This window comes from Sipha flava, unplaced genomic scaffold, assembly GCF_003268045.1.
Source record: "Sipha flava isolate LNK unplaced genomic scaffold, YSA_version1 282_pilon_pilon, whole genome shotgun sequence".
Lineage (NCBI taxonomy): Eukaryota > Metazoa > Arthropoda > Insecta > Hemiptera > Aphididae > Sipha > Sipha flava.
This window is the reverse complement of record NW_020272949.1, coordinates 424,676-448,217: the sequence shown is the minus strand read 5'-3', so window position 1 is coordinate 448,217 and position 23,542 is coordinate 424,676. Positions and strand designations below refer to the sequence as shown.

The 23,542-nt window shown below is 27.2% G+C and overlaps 1 protein-coding gene and 1 pseudogene across 9 annotated transcripts in view; one reads left to right on the top strand and one right to left on the bottom strand.

The window, feature by feature from the left end:
• The first annotated feature begins 2,333 nt into the window (after nucleotides 1-2,333).
• LOC112685577 lies at nucleotides 2,334-3,783 on the top strand (annotated as a pseudogene).
• Nucleotides 3,784-8,581: 4,798 nt separating this feature from the next.
• The window catches only part of LOC112685554 (plasma membrane calcium-transporting ATPase 3), a 46,562-nt gene continuing 31,601 nt past the window's right edge, over nucleotides 8,582-23,542 (bottom strand). For 4 of the 9 annotated variants that reach the window (XM_025557469.1, XM_025557472.1, XM_025557468.1 and 1 more), the window contains exons 16-17: nucleotides 22,236-22,304; nucleotides 8,582-10,145 (exon numbers count right to left, since the gene is read on the bottom strand). In XM_025557469.1, the coding sequence (XP_025413254.1) occupies nucleotides 9,894-10,145; nucleotides 22,236-22,304 (321 nt within the window). In that variant the 3' untranslated portion in view covers nucleotides 8,582-9,893. Of the gene's footprint in view, nucleotides 10,146-12,971; nucleotides 13,940-18,011; nucleotides 19,203-22,235; nucleotides 22,305-23,542 lie in introns of those variants that run through there. The other 5 variants (XM_025557475.1, XM_025557476.1, XM_025557473.1 and 2 more) reach the window with 5 other exon arrangements.

Genomic DNA, 23,542 nt, shown 5'->3' with positions numbered 1-23,542 from the left:
AAGTCCCAGCACTGATTATATGTATATGTTACGGTAAATGATGTTATATCGAAAATTAACATTATTCGCCGATTATTAACGTTATTTACCTACGAATGTGGGAATTATTGTTATTTTCTAGTGAATAACGTTAATAACTCCATGATTAGGGAAATGTTGATTTTATTTTAAAATAATGGCCAACGAGCAATGATAAAGTGATCGCTAAACTAATTGTGGTACTAATTGGGTAAACCAATAAAACTTTATAGGTCACAGATAAGATGGACACTGGCCCTATATAGTATACAATTACTATACATATAACATTGGTGGGGCCGTGGAGGTTACATTTGAAAATATCATACCTAAAGAAAATTTATATAGATCATTACTTTAGTATGTGTACAACTGTCGTCATATTTACCACTTATTTAAAATGGCTATCAATATATAGACTGTTCGCACAACTTTCAACGAAAAAATGAAAAATATTCTTACGAACAAACGAGACGACAACAACTCATTTTTGTCTACTAAAGACTATAATGATGTTTTTGAACAAGTTAAAAAATCAAAAATTATTATTTCCTAGAACTAATCAAGTTGGGTTAATAAATCATATAAAAATAATTAATACAATATAGAAAAATAGGATATATTAAAATTGTCAATCATTCTGACTTGAATATTCAGACTTACTACAGTGCTTATAAAAAATAATCAAATAATTCACAGGTCTATATTATTTTTATTTTATTTTCACTTGTGATTTTTATTACAATTTAAAAAAATATGGCAAATAAAAATAACAAAATTAGTCGTCCGCGTAGAAAAAATATAAGTAGAAATCTTATTTTCAAGCGGTATAATAAAAACAAAAGGTAAGTTTTTATATGATAATACATTTTTTTAGTATAGGATGTGTATAATTTATTAGGGCGATTTATTCTTATTATAATACACAGATTATATTATTGAATAAAAGCCACTTTATTATTTTATTATATAATATATAAATAACATAAAATATTAATTTTTATATTTTGTTTTTGAAGTTCTATTTCTAATCCTTTACCACTGGTCGAGAGTCGTGAGACTTCTATGGAAATAACAAATCAAACTGATATTTCGACCACGGTTCCTAATAGGTTTGTTAATTTTTTGGTAATATACTTATATATTCATTAAAAATTATTTTAATTTTAATACCCACAAAATATTTCTGATGATAACATTCTGAACGGTGTGATAGTATTGATTTTACAATAATGTGTCTTTTTTATTTTTTTATGTCCGTAGTCCGTGTACGTTTAATTGCTATTAGTTATAACAAATTTTATTATAATGTTAGAGTTAAATTTAATGTTTTCCCGAACAACGAAATTCACATTTCTGGAGTAAATATATAGATTCTATTGAAAATAATAGTATACCATGTGAAAATTTTAATTTATATGAACTAGAAACCATCAAAGATCCAGAAATCGAAAACTTACCAACGGAGTATGTTTTCGAAAATAACGATGTTAAAAAATTTAAGTAACTACAATAACTACTTATATAATTTTAGAATAATAACTACTGAAATCGATGGTCTTAGAATTCTTGACATGTCTCATATATTTTTTCAAATTTAAAATATGAAACATGACTGTAGTTTTAATTTTAATTTTATGAACATGCAATTTGTAAATGAAATTCGTTCAGGTTTTTACTCTTATTTTAAATTTAAATGCAAAATGTGTAATTTAGAAAAAAAAATTGGTTAAATTGTACCTAACGATAATTGATCCATCAATAAAGCTGCCATAAATAGCTCTATTGCAATAAGTTAACAAGATATAAAAAAAATATATTTATGAATTATTTAATATAAAACATATCAATTTTAAAATATTCGGAAAACATTATTTAGGAATTGGTTACACACAGTTGTCTGAACTTTTTTCTGAATTAGAAGTACCATCAATGTCCCCTGCAGCTTATATTTCAATAGAAAATAATCTACAACTTGAAATTAAATATACTGCGTGGAGTGAGATGTAAAAAGCCGGCAAAGAAGAGAAGAAATTGGCAATAGAATCCGGTGACATTGATATAGATGGTATTCCTTTAATAACTGTGGTGACAGACGGTCAGTGGTCGAAAAGAAGTTATAGTACGAAATACGATGCATTATCGGGAGTAATAAGTATTGAAATAAGCAAAATGATTTTAAAAAAAATAAATAAACAGTGGGTAATATTATTTCTATTTTAGGCAAGTATAATTGGTTATTAAACAAAAAAGTTTTGTTCGTTGGAATAAGAAATTGATACTGTGTAACATGTGAGAAAGCATTGAATAAAAAAATGGAAATTCCAAATCATGTTTGTTTTTTGAATTGGAATAAAGGAGCTACAAGTATTGAAGCTGATGGAATTGCAGATGGATTTAAAAAAAGTATCGAGTTGCATGGAGTTAAATTTTCTAAATTGATCGGTAATAATATAAAATATAATCCAAGTTTACCAATTAAATATGAATAAAAAATAATAACGTATATATTTAATGTTTAGTGTAACACATAAATAATACAATTTTATATTATAAAATACATTTTATACAATATGTGTAATTTAGGCGATGGAGACAGTAGTGTTATAAAATGAGATACTTCCTTATGGACCGTAATTGAGAGTGCAAAAAATTGAATGTAGGAATCATTTGTTAAGGAATTATTCGAAAAAAATGGTTGCATTGAGTAAAAGAACAGACTTTCCAATCGAAATTAGAAAAAATATACAAAACAATATTATAAGGCTAAGAACTGACATAACTTGTGCTATAAAATTTCATCGTCAACAAAATAAACCACTATCTCAAAAGATATCAGGTAAAACTAATATAACGTAATATATGTGTTATCTAAATTTTTTAAATACTGGATTCAATTTTCAATTTTTTTTTGAAATATTTTGAAATTAAATCTTGCGTAATACTTAAGGTCTCAGATTTGATATATCCAACTAATGTAGACAATAATATCTGTGAACAATTGAATAACACAATAAATACGTTTTTGGGAGGTAAACAAATACATTTTACTCAGAAAAGCTCATATACAATAAGAATAAATGCAGCAGTTGTAAGTTTTAATTCTAAAGAATATTTACGTGCAATTAAAAAACATGTAACAAATACTAGCCCAGGTAATTTACAACTGTTATAAATAAAAATAACATTTTAATTTATCCAACTTATCATGTTCCGATTTAGGAAAAATCGGAAAAAGTTTTTTAAAACGGATTCTTGATAAACGCGATATATGCCAAAAAAGGAAACAAATTCTCAAGACAGTCCAAAAAACAGTTTCAAAAACAAATAAATGAAGTACGACTGCTGATAAGGATTATGGAAATGATGAAAAGTTGGACAGTATAAGAAACATTAACAACCCAGAACTTATTAATGAAATTAATGAATTTATTAGGTAATTTTTTATAAAATTAGGTATCCAAAATTGTATAAACAATTGTTAAACTTATTATCTATTTGTATTATTATAATATAGAGTACTAGATGATGTCGATCGATCAAAAATTGAAATCGAGACCCAAGATCAAAGAGATAGCGAAAAATGGAAACGTGAACGATTATCAAGACTTACAGCTAGTAATTTTGGTCGCATTAGTAAGATGCGACCAAGTACGAGTTGCAAAAATACTATATACTCTATTTTGTATAATAATTTCACTTGCAAGCAAGTATAAAATATTGATGTGTTACATTTATTTAAATAAATAGATTCAGGAAAATTAATATTTTATAGATCAGTACAGTATGGTAGAGATATGGAAAATATTACAAAACAACATTTTGAAAATATGTATGATCATCAAATAGTATCTTGTGGTTTATTCATAGATCTGGAGTATTCATTTCTAGGTACAAGTCCTGGTAAGTCTATCATTTATTAAATTAGCCATCAGTTAATAATTTATCAATTGATGATAACATTAATTTGCAAATATTATTATTTAGATGGTATCATTGATAATTATATTGTTGAAATTAAAGCACCATATGTAGCAAAAGATACATTAAATAAAAAAGAAGCTATAGAAATTGGTAAAGTGTCAGTAATATAAACAACAATTTTAGCTTTATATTTTCTTAATCAATAATAAAAAATAAAAATGTAATTCTTACCTATTCTGCCGTCGTAAACAAAAACACAAAAAAACAAATCACCGGGGAAAGTAAGAGAAAAACGTGTTTTTGTATTGAATTTTTCTATGATTTAAGGCGTTTTAGTTGATTGACTATTGGTTGTATTATGTTTTTGAGTATTTCTTTGTACCAATTTTATTATTTATATTAATTTCTTTATAGATAAAATACTGTACAATTGTAAATGGTAAATTAAAACTAAAAAGAACTCAAGATTACTTTTACCAAATTCAGGGACAGCTTCATATAACACATAGGAATATGTGTTATTTTATAATATATACAACCAACTGGATATCAGTTGAAGAAATATTTTATGATCATGATTTTTGGTCATCGAAAATAATAGATAAATTAAAACAGTGATTTTGCTAATTTTATTAAAATTAATAAATTGTTATTATATTGATGGGTTTTAAAACCTTTTTTCTAGTTTTTATTTAAAATGTTTACTACCCGAAATAGTAGATCCAGTTTTTAAACATCGTTTAATGATATCGGACATACGAGAACCAAATAAATGTGTGGCAGAAACATCAGCAGTAAAATTAACAATCAAAACAAAATTGTTTTAATTAATTATATTTATATAATAACTGTATTTGATTTATTTTAAATAAAAGTTTTGTTTCTTTGCCATAATAATTAAATAATTACCAATAGATAACACTATGGCTTTTTAATTAGTTCTATTTTACTAAAGGTATTATTGAATTATTATTATGAAATTCACTCACTACAACCGTTCATGAAATAATAATGCACGCTTCCGCAATAAGAACTAGGTAGATCGAAAGACCACGTTGGACGAAAGACAGTGGGGGTGACAAAACGTCGCGTGTATGCGGATCGCGAAAACACTTAACAGCGCGTTCTCTCGGCCGTTGCACGCGTACACGTTTTGGTAACACGTCCTCTTAAGTCTTTTAATACAAATGAGTGTGTTGACCTATATTTCAGTGGTACCTACTATACCTTTGGGCTCTATCTTAACAAAATGTGTAGGTATATTTAATAAATTATTAAGTGTAAATTATCAAACATAATTTTAATTTTTTATTTAATATTATAGTATATAAGTTCCAAAAGTTTCCCTTGAATCTCATATATTTTTCTCAGATAGCTTCAATTATTTATGTTTCGTACTTTCATAGTCAATTGTAGCTGTTATATGATTATAAAAAGTTTTTGCACGAAAAATGTAGAACATTTTATTTTATTTTTTTCTATTACGAAACATCATATACTTTTTAGCAAATATTTTAAAATAAATTACATTTAATTTGAGCAACATTAATTAAAATACGGACCCCTTAGACTTACATTTTAGGGCTACATTTACAACATTTCAGGGGGCGCCCGGGCATACACCCCCTGTGTGTACACATATGCTTTAATAATATATTTGACATTCCATTATTTAAATAATTAGTAAGCTCACCGTTATTTAATTTATTTAATATGTATATGTTACGGGTAATATGGATAATCCAGTATTTTGCAAAATGCCTGGCATTATAAAAATTGCCAAAAATCACTCGGCAATATACATAATACGAGCTCTTCCTAGGCATTTTGTGAATTGGCAATATGAAAAAAACTAACAAAATTGGGCATCGCCTATTACCAACAACTTTAATTATCGTTTATCATAAATGTGCGTTCACGATTTAACCCAATAAAGATTAACATTCTTTTACTACTATAATAATAATTCTGAGGTACAATATTGAACGTACTAATAATTTTATTATAATATCGTAATTTTTTTCGTCATTTTCGTGTCTGTCTCGTTTTGGTATTGCAGCTATGCATACAATTTATATAAAGTCAATTTTTTAAAAACAAACTACAAATTTTTTTAAAAAATTTAGCCACTAAAACTAGTTTTTTATCTGATGAACAGTATAATGAGTTGATAAAATTTAAATCCACAAGAGTTGGCCAAGGATTTTTAAAATGTATTAGTAAGTCTAAGTGTCAAAATAAAAAGTGTATTTGCCTTAAAAATAACATTTTGTGCACTTCAAAATGTCACTTTTCTATAATATGTTATAATAAGTAAATAGTAGTTTAAGTAAAATATTTATATAATAGTAATAATATAATAATAGATAAAATTTAATTTTGTCTGTAATATGACTAATAATGTAATTATAAGAATATAACATAAATATAATATAACATAAAATAAAATGTTTTGTAATTTGCTTAAAAAAAAATTGGAATTTTGCATATTACCTGAATCATCCATATTTCCGGTAACATATAGAAATAGTACCTAGATGTTACTAGTATTGGAAAGCAATTATCGAGTAACAGAGGTCCTTTTCGGGTAACGAGTTTTATTGATCAGTAGAAAATGTGCACAGTTTACGTTCACAACACTCTAGGTAAAAAATTCCAATAACTAAACATATCGAATTCAAAGTTTCAAACGGAAATAATAGAGCTTTAACGGACGTGCGGAGTTTTATTGGCGATTCAACTAGTTTTGATTTTGATAATACACCACCTAAAGCGATTGTAACAACGCAAACGGAAATTCGTACACACATCCGTACTTAGTACACACGTAACGTGAGCAAATCACTACAGATCACTCTATATCGCAGTCGTGAGACTAAAAATTAATAATACAATATAATTTATAACGTACAGTGATTTTAGTGAGACAATAAATAACAAAAATTGTGATTATTTAATTATATAACGAAATGCAGTTTATATTGTTGATCGAAAGTTTTCATACACAACTACGGCGTGACACTATAGGTACCTATATGCGTAAATATAAGTAATATATTTTACATCGGTTTGTCTGCATATAGGTACGCGTTAACAATTTTTTTAGTTTAATTAAATCTCTACGTGTCTAAAAAAATGTTGAACAGTAATAAGTGTGCACATGCATACATACATGCATATACACACAATAATATGCACACACAGTCAACTTGTCGCTGCTATTAAGGAAAGACAAAAAAAAAAAAGATATACAAAATTTAAATCGCGTTTTATTTCGACGACCTACAAATACTTTGGCGTACTTAAACATACTTATTATAGCTTACAACGAATAAGTTGCGACTACATAATAATATGATATACGATATTTATATTTATTTATTTGTAATTAGACCATACGTTTAAATATTATGTAGTTTAAGTATAATAAGGCGAATTCAATACTCCAGAATGTTTTAATTCAACCATTGTTTTACATATGTATGGACCTTTGCATCAATAATATAATATGTTACGGTCAAAAAACAACAATAATGTACGTAATCCAAACGGTTATGGCCGATGGCGGATTGTTTTTCCACAAATTACGGATATTACCGGATATTTACCGGACGCGACGTAATGTTCACCACGTCCGTTTAAATTTTCGATAAATTCGCTACTACCTATTGCCATGTATGCAAGTGTATATACCTAATACAATAGTAGCGTAGAAGATGGCACTAATAGCAGTAGTTTTTTAAAATAATAATAAAAATAATATATATATATATATATTTGTTTATTTTTTACCAGTACAACGGTGAGTTAATGGTACTCAGGTATTACGCGACGTAATTTTCGTTTTAATGTGCAAACGCGGAAGATACTTGAATACGTCACCCGTCGCAGTACTTAGTAAAATTGTTTAAACTACACATTATTACTACATAAACATACAATGATGCGGTAAACGTTGAGCCGATTTAATATTTTAAATTTACTACAAATGATACTTAACGATAACCTACAAACACAATATAATATTATCAATGCAGGCAATAAAACCATTCTGGAGTATTATTCTTTAATTTTTTTTTTTTTTTTTTAATACGAAAAGCGTCGTGGCTCGTTTCCGACTCTGTGTTGCTAATAAAATAAACTACATGTGAAATAACAATATATATCATATCAAAAGTATTAATATATACATACGCTTAACGAAAACATAAGTAATAATTATTTTAATCAAATATTAATTTATAATTTCGAAAAAAAAAATAATGAAAACTATATTATTATTTACACAAAAACCAATAGTATTACGTTAAGTATAATAAAAAATTTAATTAAAACTACAAAACTAATTTGTTTTTTTATTTCTGTTTGTTTGTTTCAAACACTTCTAAGGTTATTATTAATTTACTTATATTAATTCAAATTGATTGATAGATAGTACAACATACAATATTACGTTATAAATAATAAAATAATATTGTTTTTATATATAATAGTAGTAATTAAGAGAACACATACATTACACAATACGCGAATTTCTACAATGTGTTGTCAAAAAAAAAAAAAAAAGGAAAGTGTTAATTAAATTATATTTATTATAAATGCAACGTCGGCGGCAGCATGTGAAAAACGATTTCCGTAGTAAATTATCAATATTTTATTATTAAATAGTTTTTTTTATTCAACAAGAATCGACAGGTATCATGCCATCTCGCGAGTGGAAAGAAATGCATATACATATTACAGATACAAATACACAAAAGATACGTATTTCGTTTAAACACGATTTAAATGATTGGTCATATTATATATTATGTATCATATACTATGAAGTTCGAATAACATTGCGACAATGTAACAATATAATATATAGGTAATGGTTGAGAGGAAGAAAAGTGTAAATTTATCGTAGAGTTAAATTTATTAATATTATTATTATCACCGTATTTTTACGTACGAAAGTTTTTTTTCTTTTTTTCTATATATTTTTTATTAATTAATTAATTTTATTTATTGTACTATTTTGTACTCGGCGATGTACGCACAGGAGAGCATAACGTTTTATAATATACTTAATACGATTTATAATAATATGCGATATAATAACCTGTATACACTAAATAAACAACATTGTTAACGATGAACGACGGGCACGCGTCAGAATAATAAAATTTGATTGATTTGTTATTTTCATCTCTGCGTCCATTTATATACGATAAACGACGTTAAATATTACAATATATTATACACAACTACAACTAGCCAACGAAACTACCCCCACCCCTATATGTACCTATTGTGTCCGTAACGGGCAGCGAAATGTGATTTTTATATTTGTATATTTATGTAATATTATAAATATTATAAATTATTGTTGTTTGTATTTAAGGCACGTAACGAGATTTCATAATATATTATAATATTAGCAATAACATACAATAATATGCTCATTAATACATCACTGTATAAGTAGGTACTGGAAATTTCAGATTTTTTTTTTTTTTTACTGTTCGCGTCATGCGTTTCGAATAGGTTCGCTATAGTGACGACTCAGCGTTGAAGGAGACGCGAATTTTTAGTAAAAAAAAAAAAAAACGAAAATCTATTAGAAAACAAATCGTGCGACGCGACGGTCACCTAAGTATTAAAGCGTATTAGCAGGCGACCGGAGGGGTAGTTATTCTTATGACACTAAAAATATATAAATTTATTTATATTAGGTATATCGTTAAAAAAAAAAAAAAAAAGATAATCATAAATAATCAAAATAAAATAAAAATTATAAGGCGAGTCTCTATTACACAAAATAAAAAAAAAAACATAATGAACAAAAACGAATTAAGAAAGCACTTGTGTGTGATTTGTAATAGTTTGTTGGAATTAAAAAAAAAATCAAACATTATTGTGTTTTTAGCAACGAGAAAAAAAACAATTATAATAATAATAATAATAATTTACACGGCCGTTTCCGTATGGCTGTGCGACGAAAGACGTTCCACGTCGATGTGAGGGACGCCGATCGCGTTGTCGCTGTCCGCGAAATCAATGGATCCGCCGCCGCCGCCACCGCCGGTGTTGGACGATAGTCCGCCGCCCGCTGCCGCGGACAGTCTCTTCTTAAAGCATGGCTGGTTGCGCAAAACTTCGGCCAGCGACTCGCCGTAACGTGCGTCCAGACCCTGCCGGAAAGCGTTAACCACTCGTATCTGTAGAGATTGGGGAAAAAAAAAACAAAATTTTTATAATATTAAAATAGAAAAATAATTTTTCGAAATACTAGGTTGGGAAAAAATGAAAAATGAAAAAAATAAAAATAAAAGAAATATATACACGTCGTTATTCGCGCATACACTTCGCAATATTATAATATATTGAATATTTTTAGCAATATGATAACGTATACGTAGTATATCATACCGCGGAATAACGACGCGTTAATGCTCTACGCGTGTGTGCGCATATTATATAAACGATAATGATGATATATTTATATAAAATAAATGGTTAGTAAAAGAATTATAAAAACTCTAAGAATCAAACTAAAATAATAAAATGACCTAACTATATTATGTATTATTATACGTATGTAAAAAAAAAAAAAAAAAAACCAAAATCGATGATGATACATGTTATAACAATATAATACGTAAGAAAAATACATATACATAATATATGTGTGGTGTATATGAGAGTATGATATATGTTATATATATATAAATTATATTATATATATTTATGCAGCGTATATGTCTATATAGCGGTTGTAGTGCTATAAAATGCATACACGTCGACAACGACTATATATATATATTGTATGTTATATAAACGCGTGTTACTAATACGACAAACAACGCGTTAGTGTACATTTAAATAATATGCAAAACAAATATCATGTGTTTAGACAATATTACAACTATATGTTATGATGTATAATGAAAATTATGTTATATTAAAATTTAAAATTAAAAAATAGCATCAGCAGCGGCTTATGGGTAGCATCGTTATAAATATATATATATGCTCTACATAACTTACTGCGAAGAATGCGATTGAATATTAGCATTGTTAGTGTTAGTATTGTAACATAATATATCACTAGTCGTTGTTTTTTGTGACACGTATAGTTATAATGTAAATTTAACTTATATGTGTGTGTGGATTTATATTGATTATATGATGCGATGTAAATATTAAAATCGTATAAAAATATGTATACAATATAAAACGATGATGTTGATGATTAGGGCGGTAAGTACATAACATTGTAGAGCAGTGAGATGATGGCGTTCAGGATCGGTTTTTCTCGCAGTGACAGAGGATTCGTTATTATTATGTACACGTATTATATATAAATATATATGATGGATGGACAATACGGGTATATTGGACTTACGGGGTTGTTGTGAAAATGTATGTGTTATGACATGCGAAAGAAGAGTTTATGTAACATTATTTTACAACGAACACAGTATATATTTATTTGTGGTAACGACACGATGCAAAAAAGCAGTAGTTTTTCGTTTCCGCCCTTTACGGTTGTTGTACAGGCTGCTGTACGTACAAGCACGTTTAGTTATTTACACATATTATGTACATGCGATCAAAGCAAATTTTCAAAGCGACAGCTATAATACACATATAGTATATATTAACAGTAACAGTTACATAGTAACCAATTATACACCTACATGTATAAATATACAGCGATGACGGTGTAAACACAGAGAGTGTTAAGAGTATGATAGATAAAATACTATATTCCGTGCAACTATTACAAGAGTGTAGTAGTGTAATAGTTATATAGTAGTAGTGTATATGGATGGTAAACAATAATAAAATAATGGTAGTAGTGCAAAGAGTATGAATACTAATTTAAATACATACATATATAAAATATTTATGAATGTACTATATATTTATACTATTTATTTATTATGTACATAAATATATTTAATGATGACTAAATAACATACATTTAATATTGTCGTATAGATTTTCGGAGCATGTTTTGTAAAAAAAAAAAATGAAAATTAATCATGAAAAACGCGCGCATGTGTGAAATGTATTCTTCTCCGAGTATAGTATATATTTATATATATATATAAATATATATACCTACTTGGGTATCGAAGAGCGGGATTTGAGAGACTTGCAGGACACCTGATACCACACGCCCCCGCTTAAACGCAAGTATCAGCTTTACTCTAGAATGGATTATTGTTTTTAGATTGTAATCGTTAACAAATCATTAGTACTATTGAGGCCCACGTGATTATAAACGCTTGAATACGGTAAACCATACGTTATGACTGCGCTTTGGCATCGTACTGTACACTATTGTACACTATTAGTTACCTATTCATATAATATATAAATATTTATAAATGAATAATAAAGATATAAATAAACAATATTGTTACTTTCCATCGCCGGTGCGACGATAACGATATTTATATATTTCATCTACACCTAATGCAGCAACGCATTGCAGTTATCTCGTCGTAAACCACACGACGAGTTTGCATGTATTACGTGCATTACGCACGTGGTAATACTTTCGAAACGGTCGAGGATAACAACAATCATTGATAACAATAATATACCTGCTAATTTGGTTAGTAAATAACAAGCGTGTTAAATATATATTTTTTTCCAAGTGAGTTTTTACCACCAGCGTAGTAAAAAAAAAAATAAAAAAATGTCTATATAATTACATACTATAATTATTATAATATAGTAATCGCAATGTATAATAAAAATATGAGTCTTGTAAACGTGTGACGTGTGTAAATTAAAAAAAAAAAACTATTCAACATCGGCAACAGCTATACAAAATAAACACCATCGTCAAAATTATTAATCATCCTACTTTAGGTATAGGTAACAATTTTATCAACAATAACAATGATACTATGTATTAAAACTAAAAACTATAAATATGTATATATTACACATATATATATATGTAAATAGATGATTATATAAATACGTAGTATAATCTATGTTATAAATTAATAATACTATATAACAACAATCTTAACAAATAATGCCTAACAAATAAATGATAACAAAAAAAAAAAAAAATGCTTTCATCGATTACCGAAAGATACTGTGTCAAACAACTGACTGATGATGATGATGAGCAAAAATTGTATTAAACTTTACTGTATGCGCATGCTATTTATATATATAATATATAAAGGTACATATATTTTATGAGAACACGCATACGCGTACAACTATCACCTATTTTTAATACTTAATATTATAATATAAATGTATATATATATATATATGTCCTAATCGTATTAGATTAATTAATACAATAAATATCAATTAAATTCAATAAACATAGTATCTACGCGCATTAATATATGAGAATAATGATTGTAATGACGTACATAACGATTTAATAATAACAGTGACATCAACGACAATGAGGGAAAACAGCGTCAACAGGAACACGTGGCACTATAATATGTATACGTATAAATAAATAAATATAAGTATATATATTAATTATTTGTGTAACAAATACAAATATCATGTCCTCTGCCGACCGTCTATAAACTCGACTTGACTATTTATGCACGCGCACAACTAATCGTCGTTAAATCTAACAATAATAATATATATATATATATATATTTATTTATATAACGGTAGAATAATAATAAAAATAATGATAATTATAACGTATTGTCGTCAAGGAAAGAGAACGATATTTACCTACTACAAAACTAGATAAACAAAAATAATAATTATTAACTTAATTAAATTGTAATTGTATTAGTACGTTAAAATTATGATGATCACACCTATTATTGTTATACTGTAGTATAAAAAGCAGCAGCCATGGCACGTGTGAACATGACATAGCTACTGTGGGACACACACACACGGTTTAATCAGTGTCGGAATCTTGCAATGACGTCGGGCGCATGTGTCAAGTCGGTGGTTGTCTTGTTCAAACTTGTCTACTATTATTCTTCACGGCCACCTTTGAACAGAATCAACAATCGCCACAAAAAAAAAAAAAATTGGATTCGTGTAAATTATTATTGAACGAAAACGAAAAAAAAAAAAAAGTAAAAGAAAAAAAAAAACCTATATGAAAAACGGGGAAGAGCAACAGCAGCGGAGACTCAGTTTAGAGCAGCATCACCACACAATTTAATATTAAATATTATGCATTAAAACACAACAATAAATATTGCAATGCGATAAACATTAGTGTTTTGTATTTTTAGCGTCATTTATCATAATAACGGAATGTCATGAAACCATCGTATTTTGAACGTATGCTTAAAATAATATAATGCATACAACATAGACGGTGCGTCGAACACATGGTTAAGTTGTATTATGAATACTACACAGAATGGGCACGACTTTAACGGCACGGTGGCGACCGTCGTCTCCATATATGCTACATACATGGAGACAATAAATTATATAGTGCACACCACGGGGTAAATAATGTATATTATTTGTTATATTATTAGATATTCTGTAGTACGGAGTATTGTAACAGCCATTGATGCATTGATGTATTGATAAAACAATTTACGAAATATGACGCATTATAATGAACTTAATGGTTCGAAATTTGTTTCAATATTTTATACAATTAAATTATATAGTATGTATATTAATTAATATTTAATAAATACAATATTCACATACTACAATACACATGCGCACACATCCCACACCCGCCGTCCACTACACTCGATCGCATGTATTGTACTATAAATACTGCTATCTTTATCCTTTTTATTAAAAAAATAAATAAATAAAAATCAAGAATCTGTTAAATATAACAACGTAATTACAATGGAATTTAATGAAAAAATGAAAAATAAAATAAAATATTTTAGGTAAATAGAAGAAATAACAACGACAAATTACCTAGCAGTAATAATGAAGCAACCGCGTTAATTAAGTTAATGATTTTGAAAATATATAAGTAAAAGAATAATATTGGTATCAATAGCAGCAGCAACACCAAAATATCAGAGCAACAACAATTATATATTACATATATATACCGCCACACGCAGAATCCATGTTTGACTTTATTGAAACATAGTTAATAAAAAATACAATCAAATACAATATTTACGAAAATATTAAGAAGAAATGAATTAAAACAGACAACTGAGCATAAATATTTGTTCTATGACAAACTATTGGACAACACTATAAACTACTGTTATACTCTATTTGTACTATCGATTTTATGACAACGCATTAAAAATTGCCGAAACGACATACACCAAAACAACTTTAAACGAAAGATAAACCGATAAAAAATATACGCTCAATATAATAAAATAAAAAAAGCATTTTTACTCATAATATTATACTACTTCGTCAATGTCAGCATTATATATTATAAGAATAATAGTTTTAATGTCATCGATTTTATTGGTTAAAATTTTAACAGTATTTACAAACAACTGCAATAATTGTAATATTATGATGAAAATCAGTCATAATATTTTAACCCAAATAAATATATTTTGAACGATCAAAAATAAAGAAAACCTAATGCTGATAGATAGGTGTAAACGGTAATGAGAGAGTCTGTAATAATAAATTAAAACAACTACGGTTAAGAGAATAAGCTTGGAGGGGGAAACAAAATACAGTAATATTTAAATAAATCAAATGAGCACTACCAACAATATATATATATATATATATGTAGCCATAATACTCGTAAAAGAAAGTATTTGAAAGTATAAATACAGCTACTACAATAACAACAATTTCTAGTGCTGCTGCGGCGGTTGGATAGTGTGTTTATGGAGATGTAATATCACTTAAATCAGTTATATAAATAAATAATTAAATATTTTTACGGTTTAATATGCATGCACGAAAATATGAGAAAATAAAAAAAAGAACAACACAAATTATTATTTTTTTTTTTACCATAACTATGTTAAAAATAAATAAATACTAAATAACTCGTTTAGTAAAGAAAAATATATTATACATTTTATAATTATCGTGCACTAATGTTCCATAATAATAATATATATGATCGATGCGCGCGTGTGATTTATTTTTATTTTTAATATTTAATCTTCAACTGAAATTACATATTTTTTTCATGTCAGACATTCGTCTGAACATATAAATTACTTAAAATAATTAATGTGTATTTAGAAACGTTTCGAATTTAATACCATACATTTGAACTTCAGTAACATATTATGTGTATTACACATAATATGAAAGTTTTCTTTTGATCGTCATAACCGTAGGTATTCCAATTAACTACTTCAAACTTTTAGAGGGATCGAAAACATCAAACATACTTTCGTGGGTAATATTTATAAATATAAATTTATTTACAAGAACAATCTACAATTAAATGCATTTATATGACAAATTTAAACAAAATATGTATGTGTACGTATATATTACATATAGTGGCGCGTACACAAGGGGGGGGTTTTTAAGGGTTTAAACCCTTCCGAAATTCAGGAAAATGATTAAATATGTTTGTATGTAGTCAAAGTGGTGTATAGATTATATAATTATGAAAATATACACCTAAAATCCCTCCCAAAATATTTTTTTGTGTAAGCGCCTATACATATATGTATACGAACACACGCGCGCATACTAGATGAATTAATAATTGTATGTAAAACAATTTGAAATGCACACAAAACACGTCTATACAATTATTATATTAAAAACACTAATAACACTTAACCACGGTTGAGATCATAAATGCACACATATTTTTATATACCAGTAGCGGTGGTGTGTGATGAAAATAAAAACCGATATTTTAGTAATTAATGTTATTTTTCACGGTAGAATATCAGAATATATTATACTATAGTTGTTGTTTATGTAAATTTTAAAATCTATAAAATCACATAGTTAAACCACTAAAGATTTAATTAACTAATTACATTTTACGTCTATATATTATATAGTAAGATTTGAAGAAAACAATTTCGGATAAACTAAATAGTTACCATTTAAAAATAAAAGTAAGTGAGCTGCTTTAAACTAAAAACAAAAACAAAACATTTAACTGCTGTTTAACATACTTGGGAATAAACGTGAAATATGATTGCTGTATTTAATTCATGCGACGGTCATATTTTCTTCTGACACTCATGGTAGTTGATACTCTTGCGGTTTATACACAGTATAATATGTACATTTTCATTACTCCTTTTTGTGATAAAGGTACATTTCATATTTTTCCAATTGTTGCCGACACCAAGTTGTAAAGATACAATAAGTATAAAATCATATGTGTATGCATCTATACACACACAAATATATACACATATTTATGTGTTAATATATAAAATTATGTGTAGTATAAAACGGTAAACGGTATATAAATATAAATAATATAATTTAAATAAATTTAACGATAATAATATCGCTGTGCACTTTTATTTTCTCAATATAAAACAGAAACATCGTTTCATTTATTATTCACGAAATCCACCTATATAATTAATATAATGAACTATATAGTTGTATAAGCACTTATCTACACTATAATAATAATTAATATGAAAATCTGTAAGTAAACACTAAATAAAGAAGAGTACTATATAACGCTCTGCGGTGGTGAATATAGACAAACAATAAAAACTATTCAATAATATAATATAATAATAATAAGTATAATAATATCATTTGAAGATAGGTAATAGTAAAATGTACATAAAATCTAAACAGCCATTAATTTCCCTTCCTTACCATTATTATTCATTATAAGTATTCGTTATAATTAATAATATTCGTTGGCAGCGAGAACATAATTTCTTATCTTTTAAAATATTTGTTATTAATAATTAATAAAGCGTTAGTTAAGTATATCATTAATCATTATTTATTATTATTTATATTACTACAATAATAATAAAATGGATTTGAGCCCACGTTAGTTACAACAACTTACACCAATTAAATATTAATTAACATCTAGAAATAGTTGGAATTATTATGTTCAAAAAATCGAATTTCTTCGACATTTTCAAATTTCATAGTGAATGGTTTAATAAGTAAATCATAACAGCAAAAAATGGATAACAGTTTTATTAATATTTTCAAAGACATATTCTTATATATTGCTCTAATTTTTAATCGGTTCTCAAATAGTCAAATGGTTTTGAAAAATAATTTGCAGTGGCATAAGGGCGAACAGACTCATCAAAAAATCAGAAATGTACAGCACTATAGGCGCAACTTAATCGACTGCTGATGGTTTTACAGTCATCGGAAAAACTAGATGATATATTTTTGCCACAGGATTCCAAAACGTGAAAATACAAAAACGTTAAGTTATTTAATGATTTTTTTAACATCGATTGACTCGAGTGAAATTCAACAGTATTGAAACGCGTGACTATGATTCCGAAAGATTAAATCGTGTTTTAAAAAAAATTGAATAAGTACAAAAAGTAAAATTTCACTGTGAATGTTGTTTAATACGTTAGTCGGTCTATAGGTGTTATTGTTACGCCTCTGCGAGATACCGATCGGTACAGCGGTATAGTGTTATGCTCATATAAACTCTATATCATTCGCCCCTACACCGACAAATAAAGTGATATAAATTTATAAATCAATGTCGAATACAATTGTCACGTTAATTGATGAATTTAAGTTCAACGAAAATTTGGAATTCAAAGAAAAAACCATTACCCAAACGCTACGCGTTTTTGCGTGTAAAATGATGAAGAAGAAGAAGAAGAAGAAGAAGAAGAAGAATCGTAAGAAATGCATCGAAATTTTAATCTGACGACATTGCAGCAAGAAAACTACTGTAAAATTAAAGACATCGTCAAAGAAGGATGGATGAAATTTGTTGCGATAGGTACTATCAAAGTAATAACGATGATGATAATAATATTAATAATAACCGTACATAACTACTATTACAGTATAACAAGAACAAGAAGAACAAGAACAACAAAACCATTAACAGCGGTGGCTTTAGACCGAATGAAAAAAATATTAACAATAATCAATAAATGTAAGGTATAATAATAATAATAATAATAATAATAATAATATCATCGCGTTTGAGTTTCAAAAGATCTTTCGCGTCTATTATTATGTATTATAAAATTAATTATAATAATAATTTTACATTTAAATAATAATAATAATAATAATATCGCGGTATTTATCGATTAACGTGTGTGTGGTGCCTTGTGTCCGAGACGAACAACAACAACCGGTCAAACCATTTGACCTTGCCACATTCTCTGAAAAGAAATACGTGTGTGTTACAATATTTTAAATCCAACTTAATCGAAAACAAATTAGGTGCAAACCAAAAGAAAAAAAAAATATATATATATATAAAAAAAAATGATCCACACACATTATCGCATTACTCATCGCATAAGCGGCAGTGAAATGTATTTCCACTGAAAACACAATGATTTCCTTAAGGAAAACTCAAAAAATGGAGCAGCCAATTTCAAAACAATATGTATATAATATTGATTATCTCGAAAGTACAATAATTATTATATGAAAGCATGGTTTCACGCGTGTAATTAAAAACAAATTCACACACACACACACGTACACGTAAACACACAACAAAAAACTTGCACACATATGTGAACACCGAACAAAAATCAAAATCAAAACAACGTTATTATTATTATTATTATTATTATAAAACGTACCTAATTAATAGTATATATTATTAACCGGATCGGTAAAACGAAGTAAATTACAAAATAAATTATTGTGTTAAGTAATTTTGAGTAATATAAAGCGACACCAGTGATAATAATTACAAATAATCATATATTATATATATATGTATGTATTAGATTTACTAATATACCCTTACCTCAAATGTGGGTGATGTTTGTTGCAATGCCCTTTATATACTGCGGCGGCCGGATTTTTTTTTTTTTTATGTATTAATTATTTAAATTGCGTTTACCGAGAGTGTACTAAATTATAATAATAATAATATTATATATAAAAACATTTTATTCTATAAAATTAATTATAAATAAAAACCATCAACATTATTATTATTAAATGACGATGGAAAAATGTTATCCATCTCCTATCACATTACCATCATATATAAATATGTTATTATCATCACACACACGCGCGCGTACGCGCGCTATCGCGTTATACCCGAACACTACTACTATATATTTGGATTTAATAATAATAATAATAATAATAATAATAATAACGAAAATAATTGAATAATATTGTTTAATAAATAGTATATATATATAAAAATGTATTATATAAGGTATACGTAAAGAAGATATTATTAAAAAAAGGCAATAAACGCACACGCATACACGCACACACGTACACAACTCTTGCACACACACTTTGACGTTACGGTTGACAATAGATAGTTTAAATTGAGAAAATGGAAAAAAAAATCTAACCAAGATTTCCGTATTGTCTCCGACGTTCAAGTGCGTATGAGGAATAAGAAATCAGTACTATACAACAAAAATAAATAAAACAAAATAAATCAAAGCCGAGCAAGCTACTTATCAAATATACAATGACAACAACTGATATTAAAAGCTAGTAAGAAAAACAACACACCGTGCAAAAAACACAAAAACAAAAAACAGAAACTTAAGGATATGGAAGGGGGCAGGCAGCAGTAGCAGCAGCATTAGTAAGTATTGTCATTGTTGTTATATATTTTATTATATATATATATATATATTATAATCATAGAAAACAGATCTATGTTCTATGATTTGTTATACTTTTTCTTTGAGACTAATACTACTACTACTACTAATACTGTTAAGTACTGTTACTGTTACTAATATTACTTTAATCATAACTGATTACGAATTATTTGAATGGTCATAATCATCAACATATTATTGATTAGAGACAAGACAATAAATCGGTATACGTTTTTCAGGTGTTGAACATGATTATACGCTCCCACACACACTTATTTCTTCTCTTATCTGACACGCAACATGACCAATCGAATATTCGTAGAATTTAAACTGTTGACCTGGGGGTTAATTTATATGAGCTAAGAGACCTGTTGGGCTTAATTTTAAATATACAATCATAATTTGTGATTAAGTGTTTTCTTTTTTGTAAATAACCAACTTTTAAGTAAAATATGTTTAAAAAAAACATAATTTACACTTGTATATTTAAAACTCATTGAAAAATTACAAATATTTTCATCTTTTAATTAGCCAATATCATTGTATTAACTAGATTCAACGTTCATTTAAGTAAAGTCTAATGAATTCATTTTGCGGATATTTGACATGCTGCGTATAAAAATGCGACAAAAGAACAAATAAGTATGTTACGAAAAAACGTAATGATGAAAATTAATTTTATTACGTTAATTTACTGTATACTCAATATAAATATAAAGTCCAAATACTTAAGTCGTCCAATCAATAAAAAAATTTCAAAATTAAATTCAAGACCATAGTAGATAGTATAATCAACTCACCTACTACGGAGTGAGAACACGACCAAGATTGCACACAAAAATACCGGACAAAATATAAATAAACACTTCTTTACACACATAAATATAATAATAATATAAACACACGCACACGCCACTCGTACACTCACACACAGCTTTACAATACTAAATTTAATGTAATTTAATGGAATATATTAGCATTGGATAATACACATGCATCATAATTAAACTCCCTCCTAATAGGTTTTTAAAAAAAAAGTATAATTATTGTATGTGTGTGTGCTTATTAGTACCGATATTATTAGTGACGAATGCATAAGTTAGTATACCCGAATTAATCCATCCATCTATACTTTGTTATGTTCGTAAAAGGATTAGTCATAGACCCTTCCATTGAAATAAAATACGTACATATATAAATAGTATAGTTAAACCACGTTGATCTCCAAACGTTTAATACACTTATCGCTGTTAAGTCCCTTGTATAAAAATAATAAACAAATCAAATATGCAATTGAATAGTTTTTTGTCACTATAGTGATAAAAACTTATAATTTTAACTTGTGTATTCACCCAGTACAATCATGGCCGCGTTACTCTTACTTTACTATAATAAAAATATTACGACAAATTCAACGAAGACAATGCCAAAAAATGGCTTCAACGTCTTAGTATTAGTAACTAGTAGTAGCGTAGTAGTAGTAGTAATATTAGTAGCATTAGTAGAAAAAGTAATAGCAGACCAAATAGTAGTAAAAACAAACAAACCAAATGAAAACAAGAAAAAACAAAAATCAGATTAAGGAAGAAAGCGGCTTACAGCTTGGTCAGTGGAGCTCTTGCTGTATGGGACCGGAATCAAACGTTCTTGCAATTCACCGCCTATCACCTTTAACGTTTAATATTAATTGTATTAGATTAACGAATAATTTGCATCAAAACCAACGTTAAATATGTTTTTTTCTTTCATTGCATTAACAATTTTTACATTAGCATAATAATTATTATTATTTAACTGACTATATCCCTGTTAGAAATAAAAATAATATTAATGATTCAATTTTGACCCAAATACAGGTTATAATCATTTTCAATATTGCATATATCATAAAAATGATATGATCCATGCTTAGACCGGCAATATTAATATATTTATAAAATTCTAGTAAGGATGAATAAAATATAGCATAGATTATAAATGTGCAAAAAATATTATGAAGATGACCACCAACTGGATATACATATAATATTAAACCAAATAAATATTGCCACCGTATTAACAATACAAAAAAAAACATCTTATAGATAACCCCAAAGAGTCACTATACAAATACAGTTGTCATCAGCATTAAATATAATTATAAGATTATTATGTGCAAGCCAACAGACGTTAGATAAGGAATCCATGTTCGTCCAATATTTATATACAAAAGATGTATAAAAAAAAAAATTAATAAATCTTAAATCCGCATAAAAAACGCAATAGTCAGCGGCAATAGAAAAAAACAAAACTTGAAAGTATATAATGTGTATAATGTGATTAGGTATTTTGACATATGTTATATTGTAACATGAGTTCCGTGCCCTTTCTTACTTTAAAGCCTAAAAGTTTGAACTATCGACGGTATTTATTTCGCGAAGCTGCTATATTGTACACTACACATTTTAACGCTTCAGTTGAACAATAATTATGTATGGAATGTGCAAGTATTAACGTATTATGTCCGGTGTTCGATAAGAGCAAAACAACAACAATAATAAATAGTATATGTATGTATATAAGTACAATAATTATCACGAGTGTGCACAAGAATTTGTGATTTTATATGTAAATACAATTATTATGTAATAATAGTGATTGTAGTGTGTAAATAGATAGAGACAATAAATAAGGTAGAAAAACGGAGACAGAGAAACAAGAGAGTGACAGAGTGAAAGAGAGTGAGTGAGCGAGAGAGCCAGACGATGAAAAATAATAAGACACTAAACGATATATAGCTATTAGCGCAGGCTAATTTACCTAAATCAAATAGGTACGGCACATTAAAAATAATAGTAATAATAATAATAGTATTAATAATAATAATAATAATAATAATAATAATAATAATAATAATAATAATAATA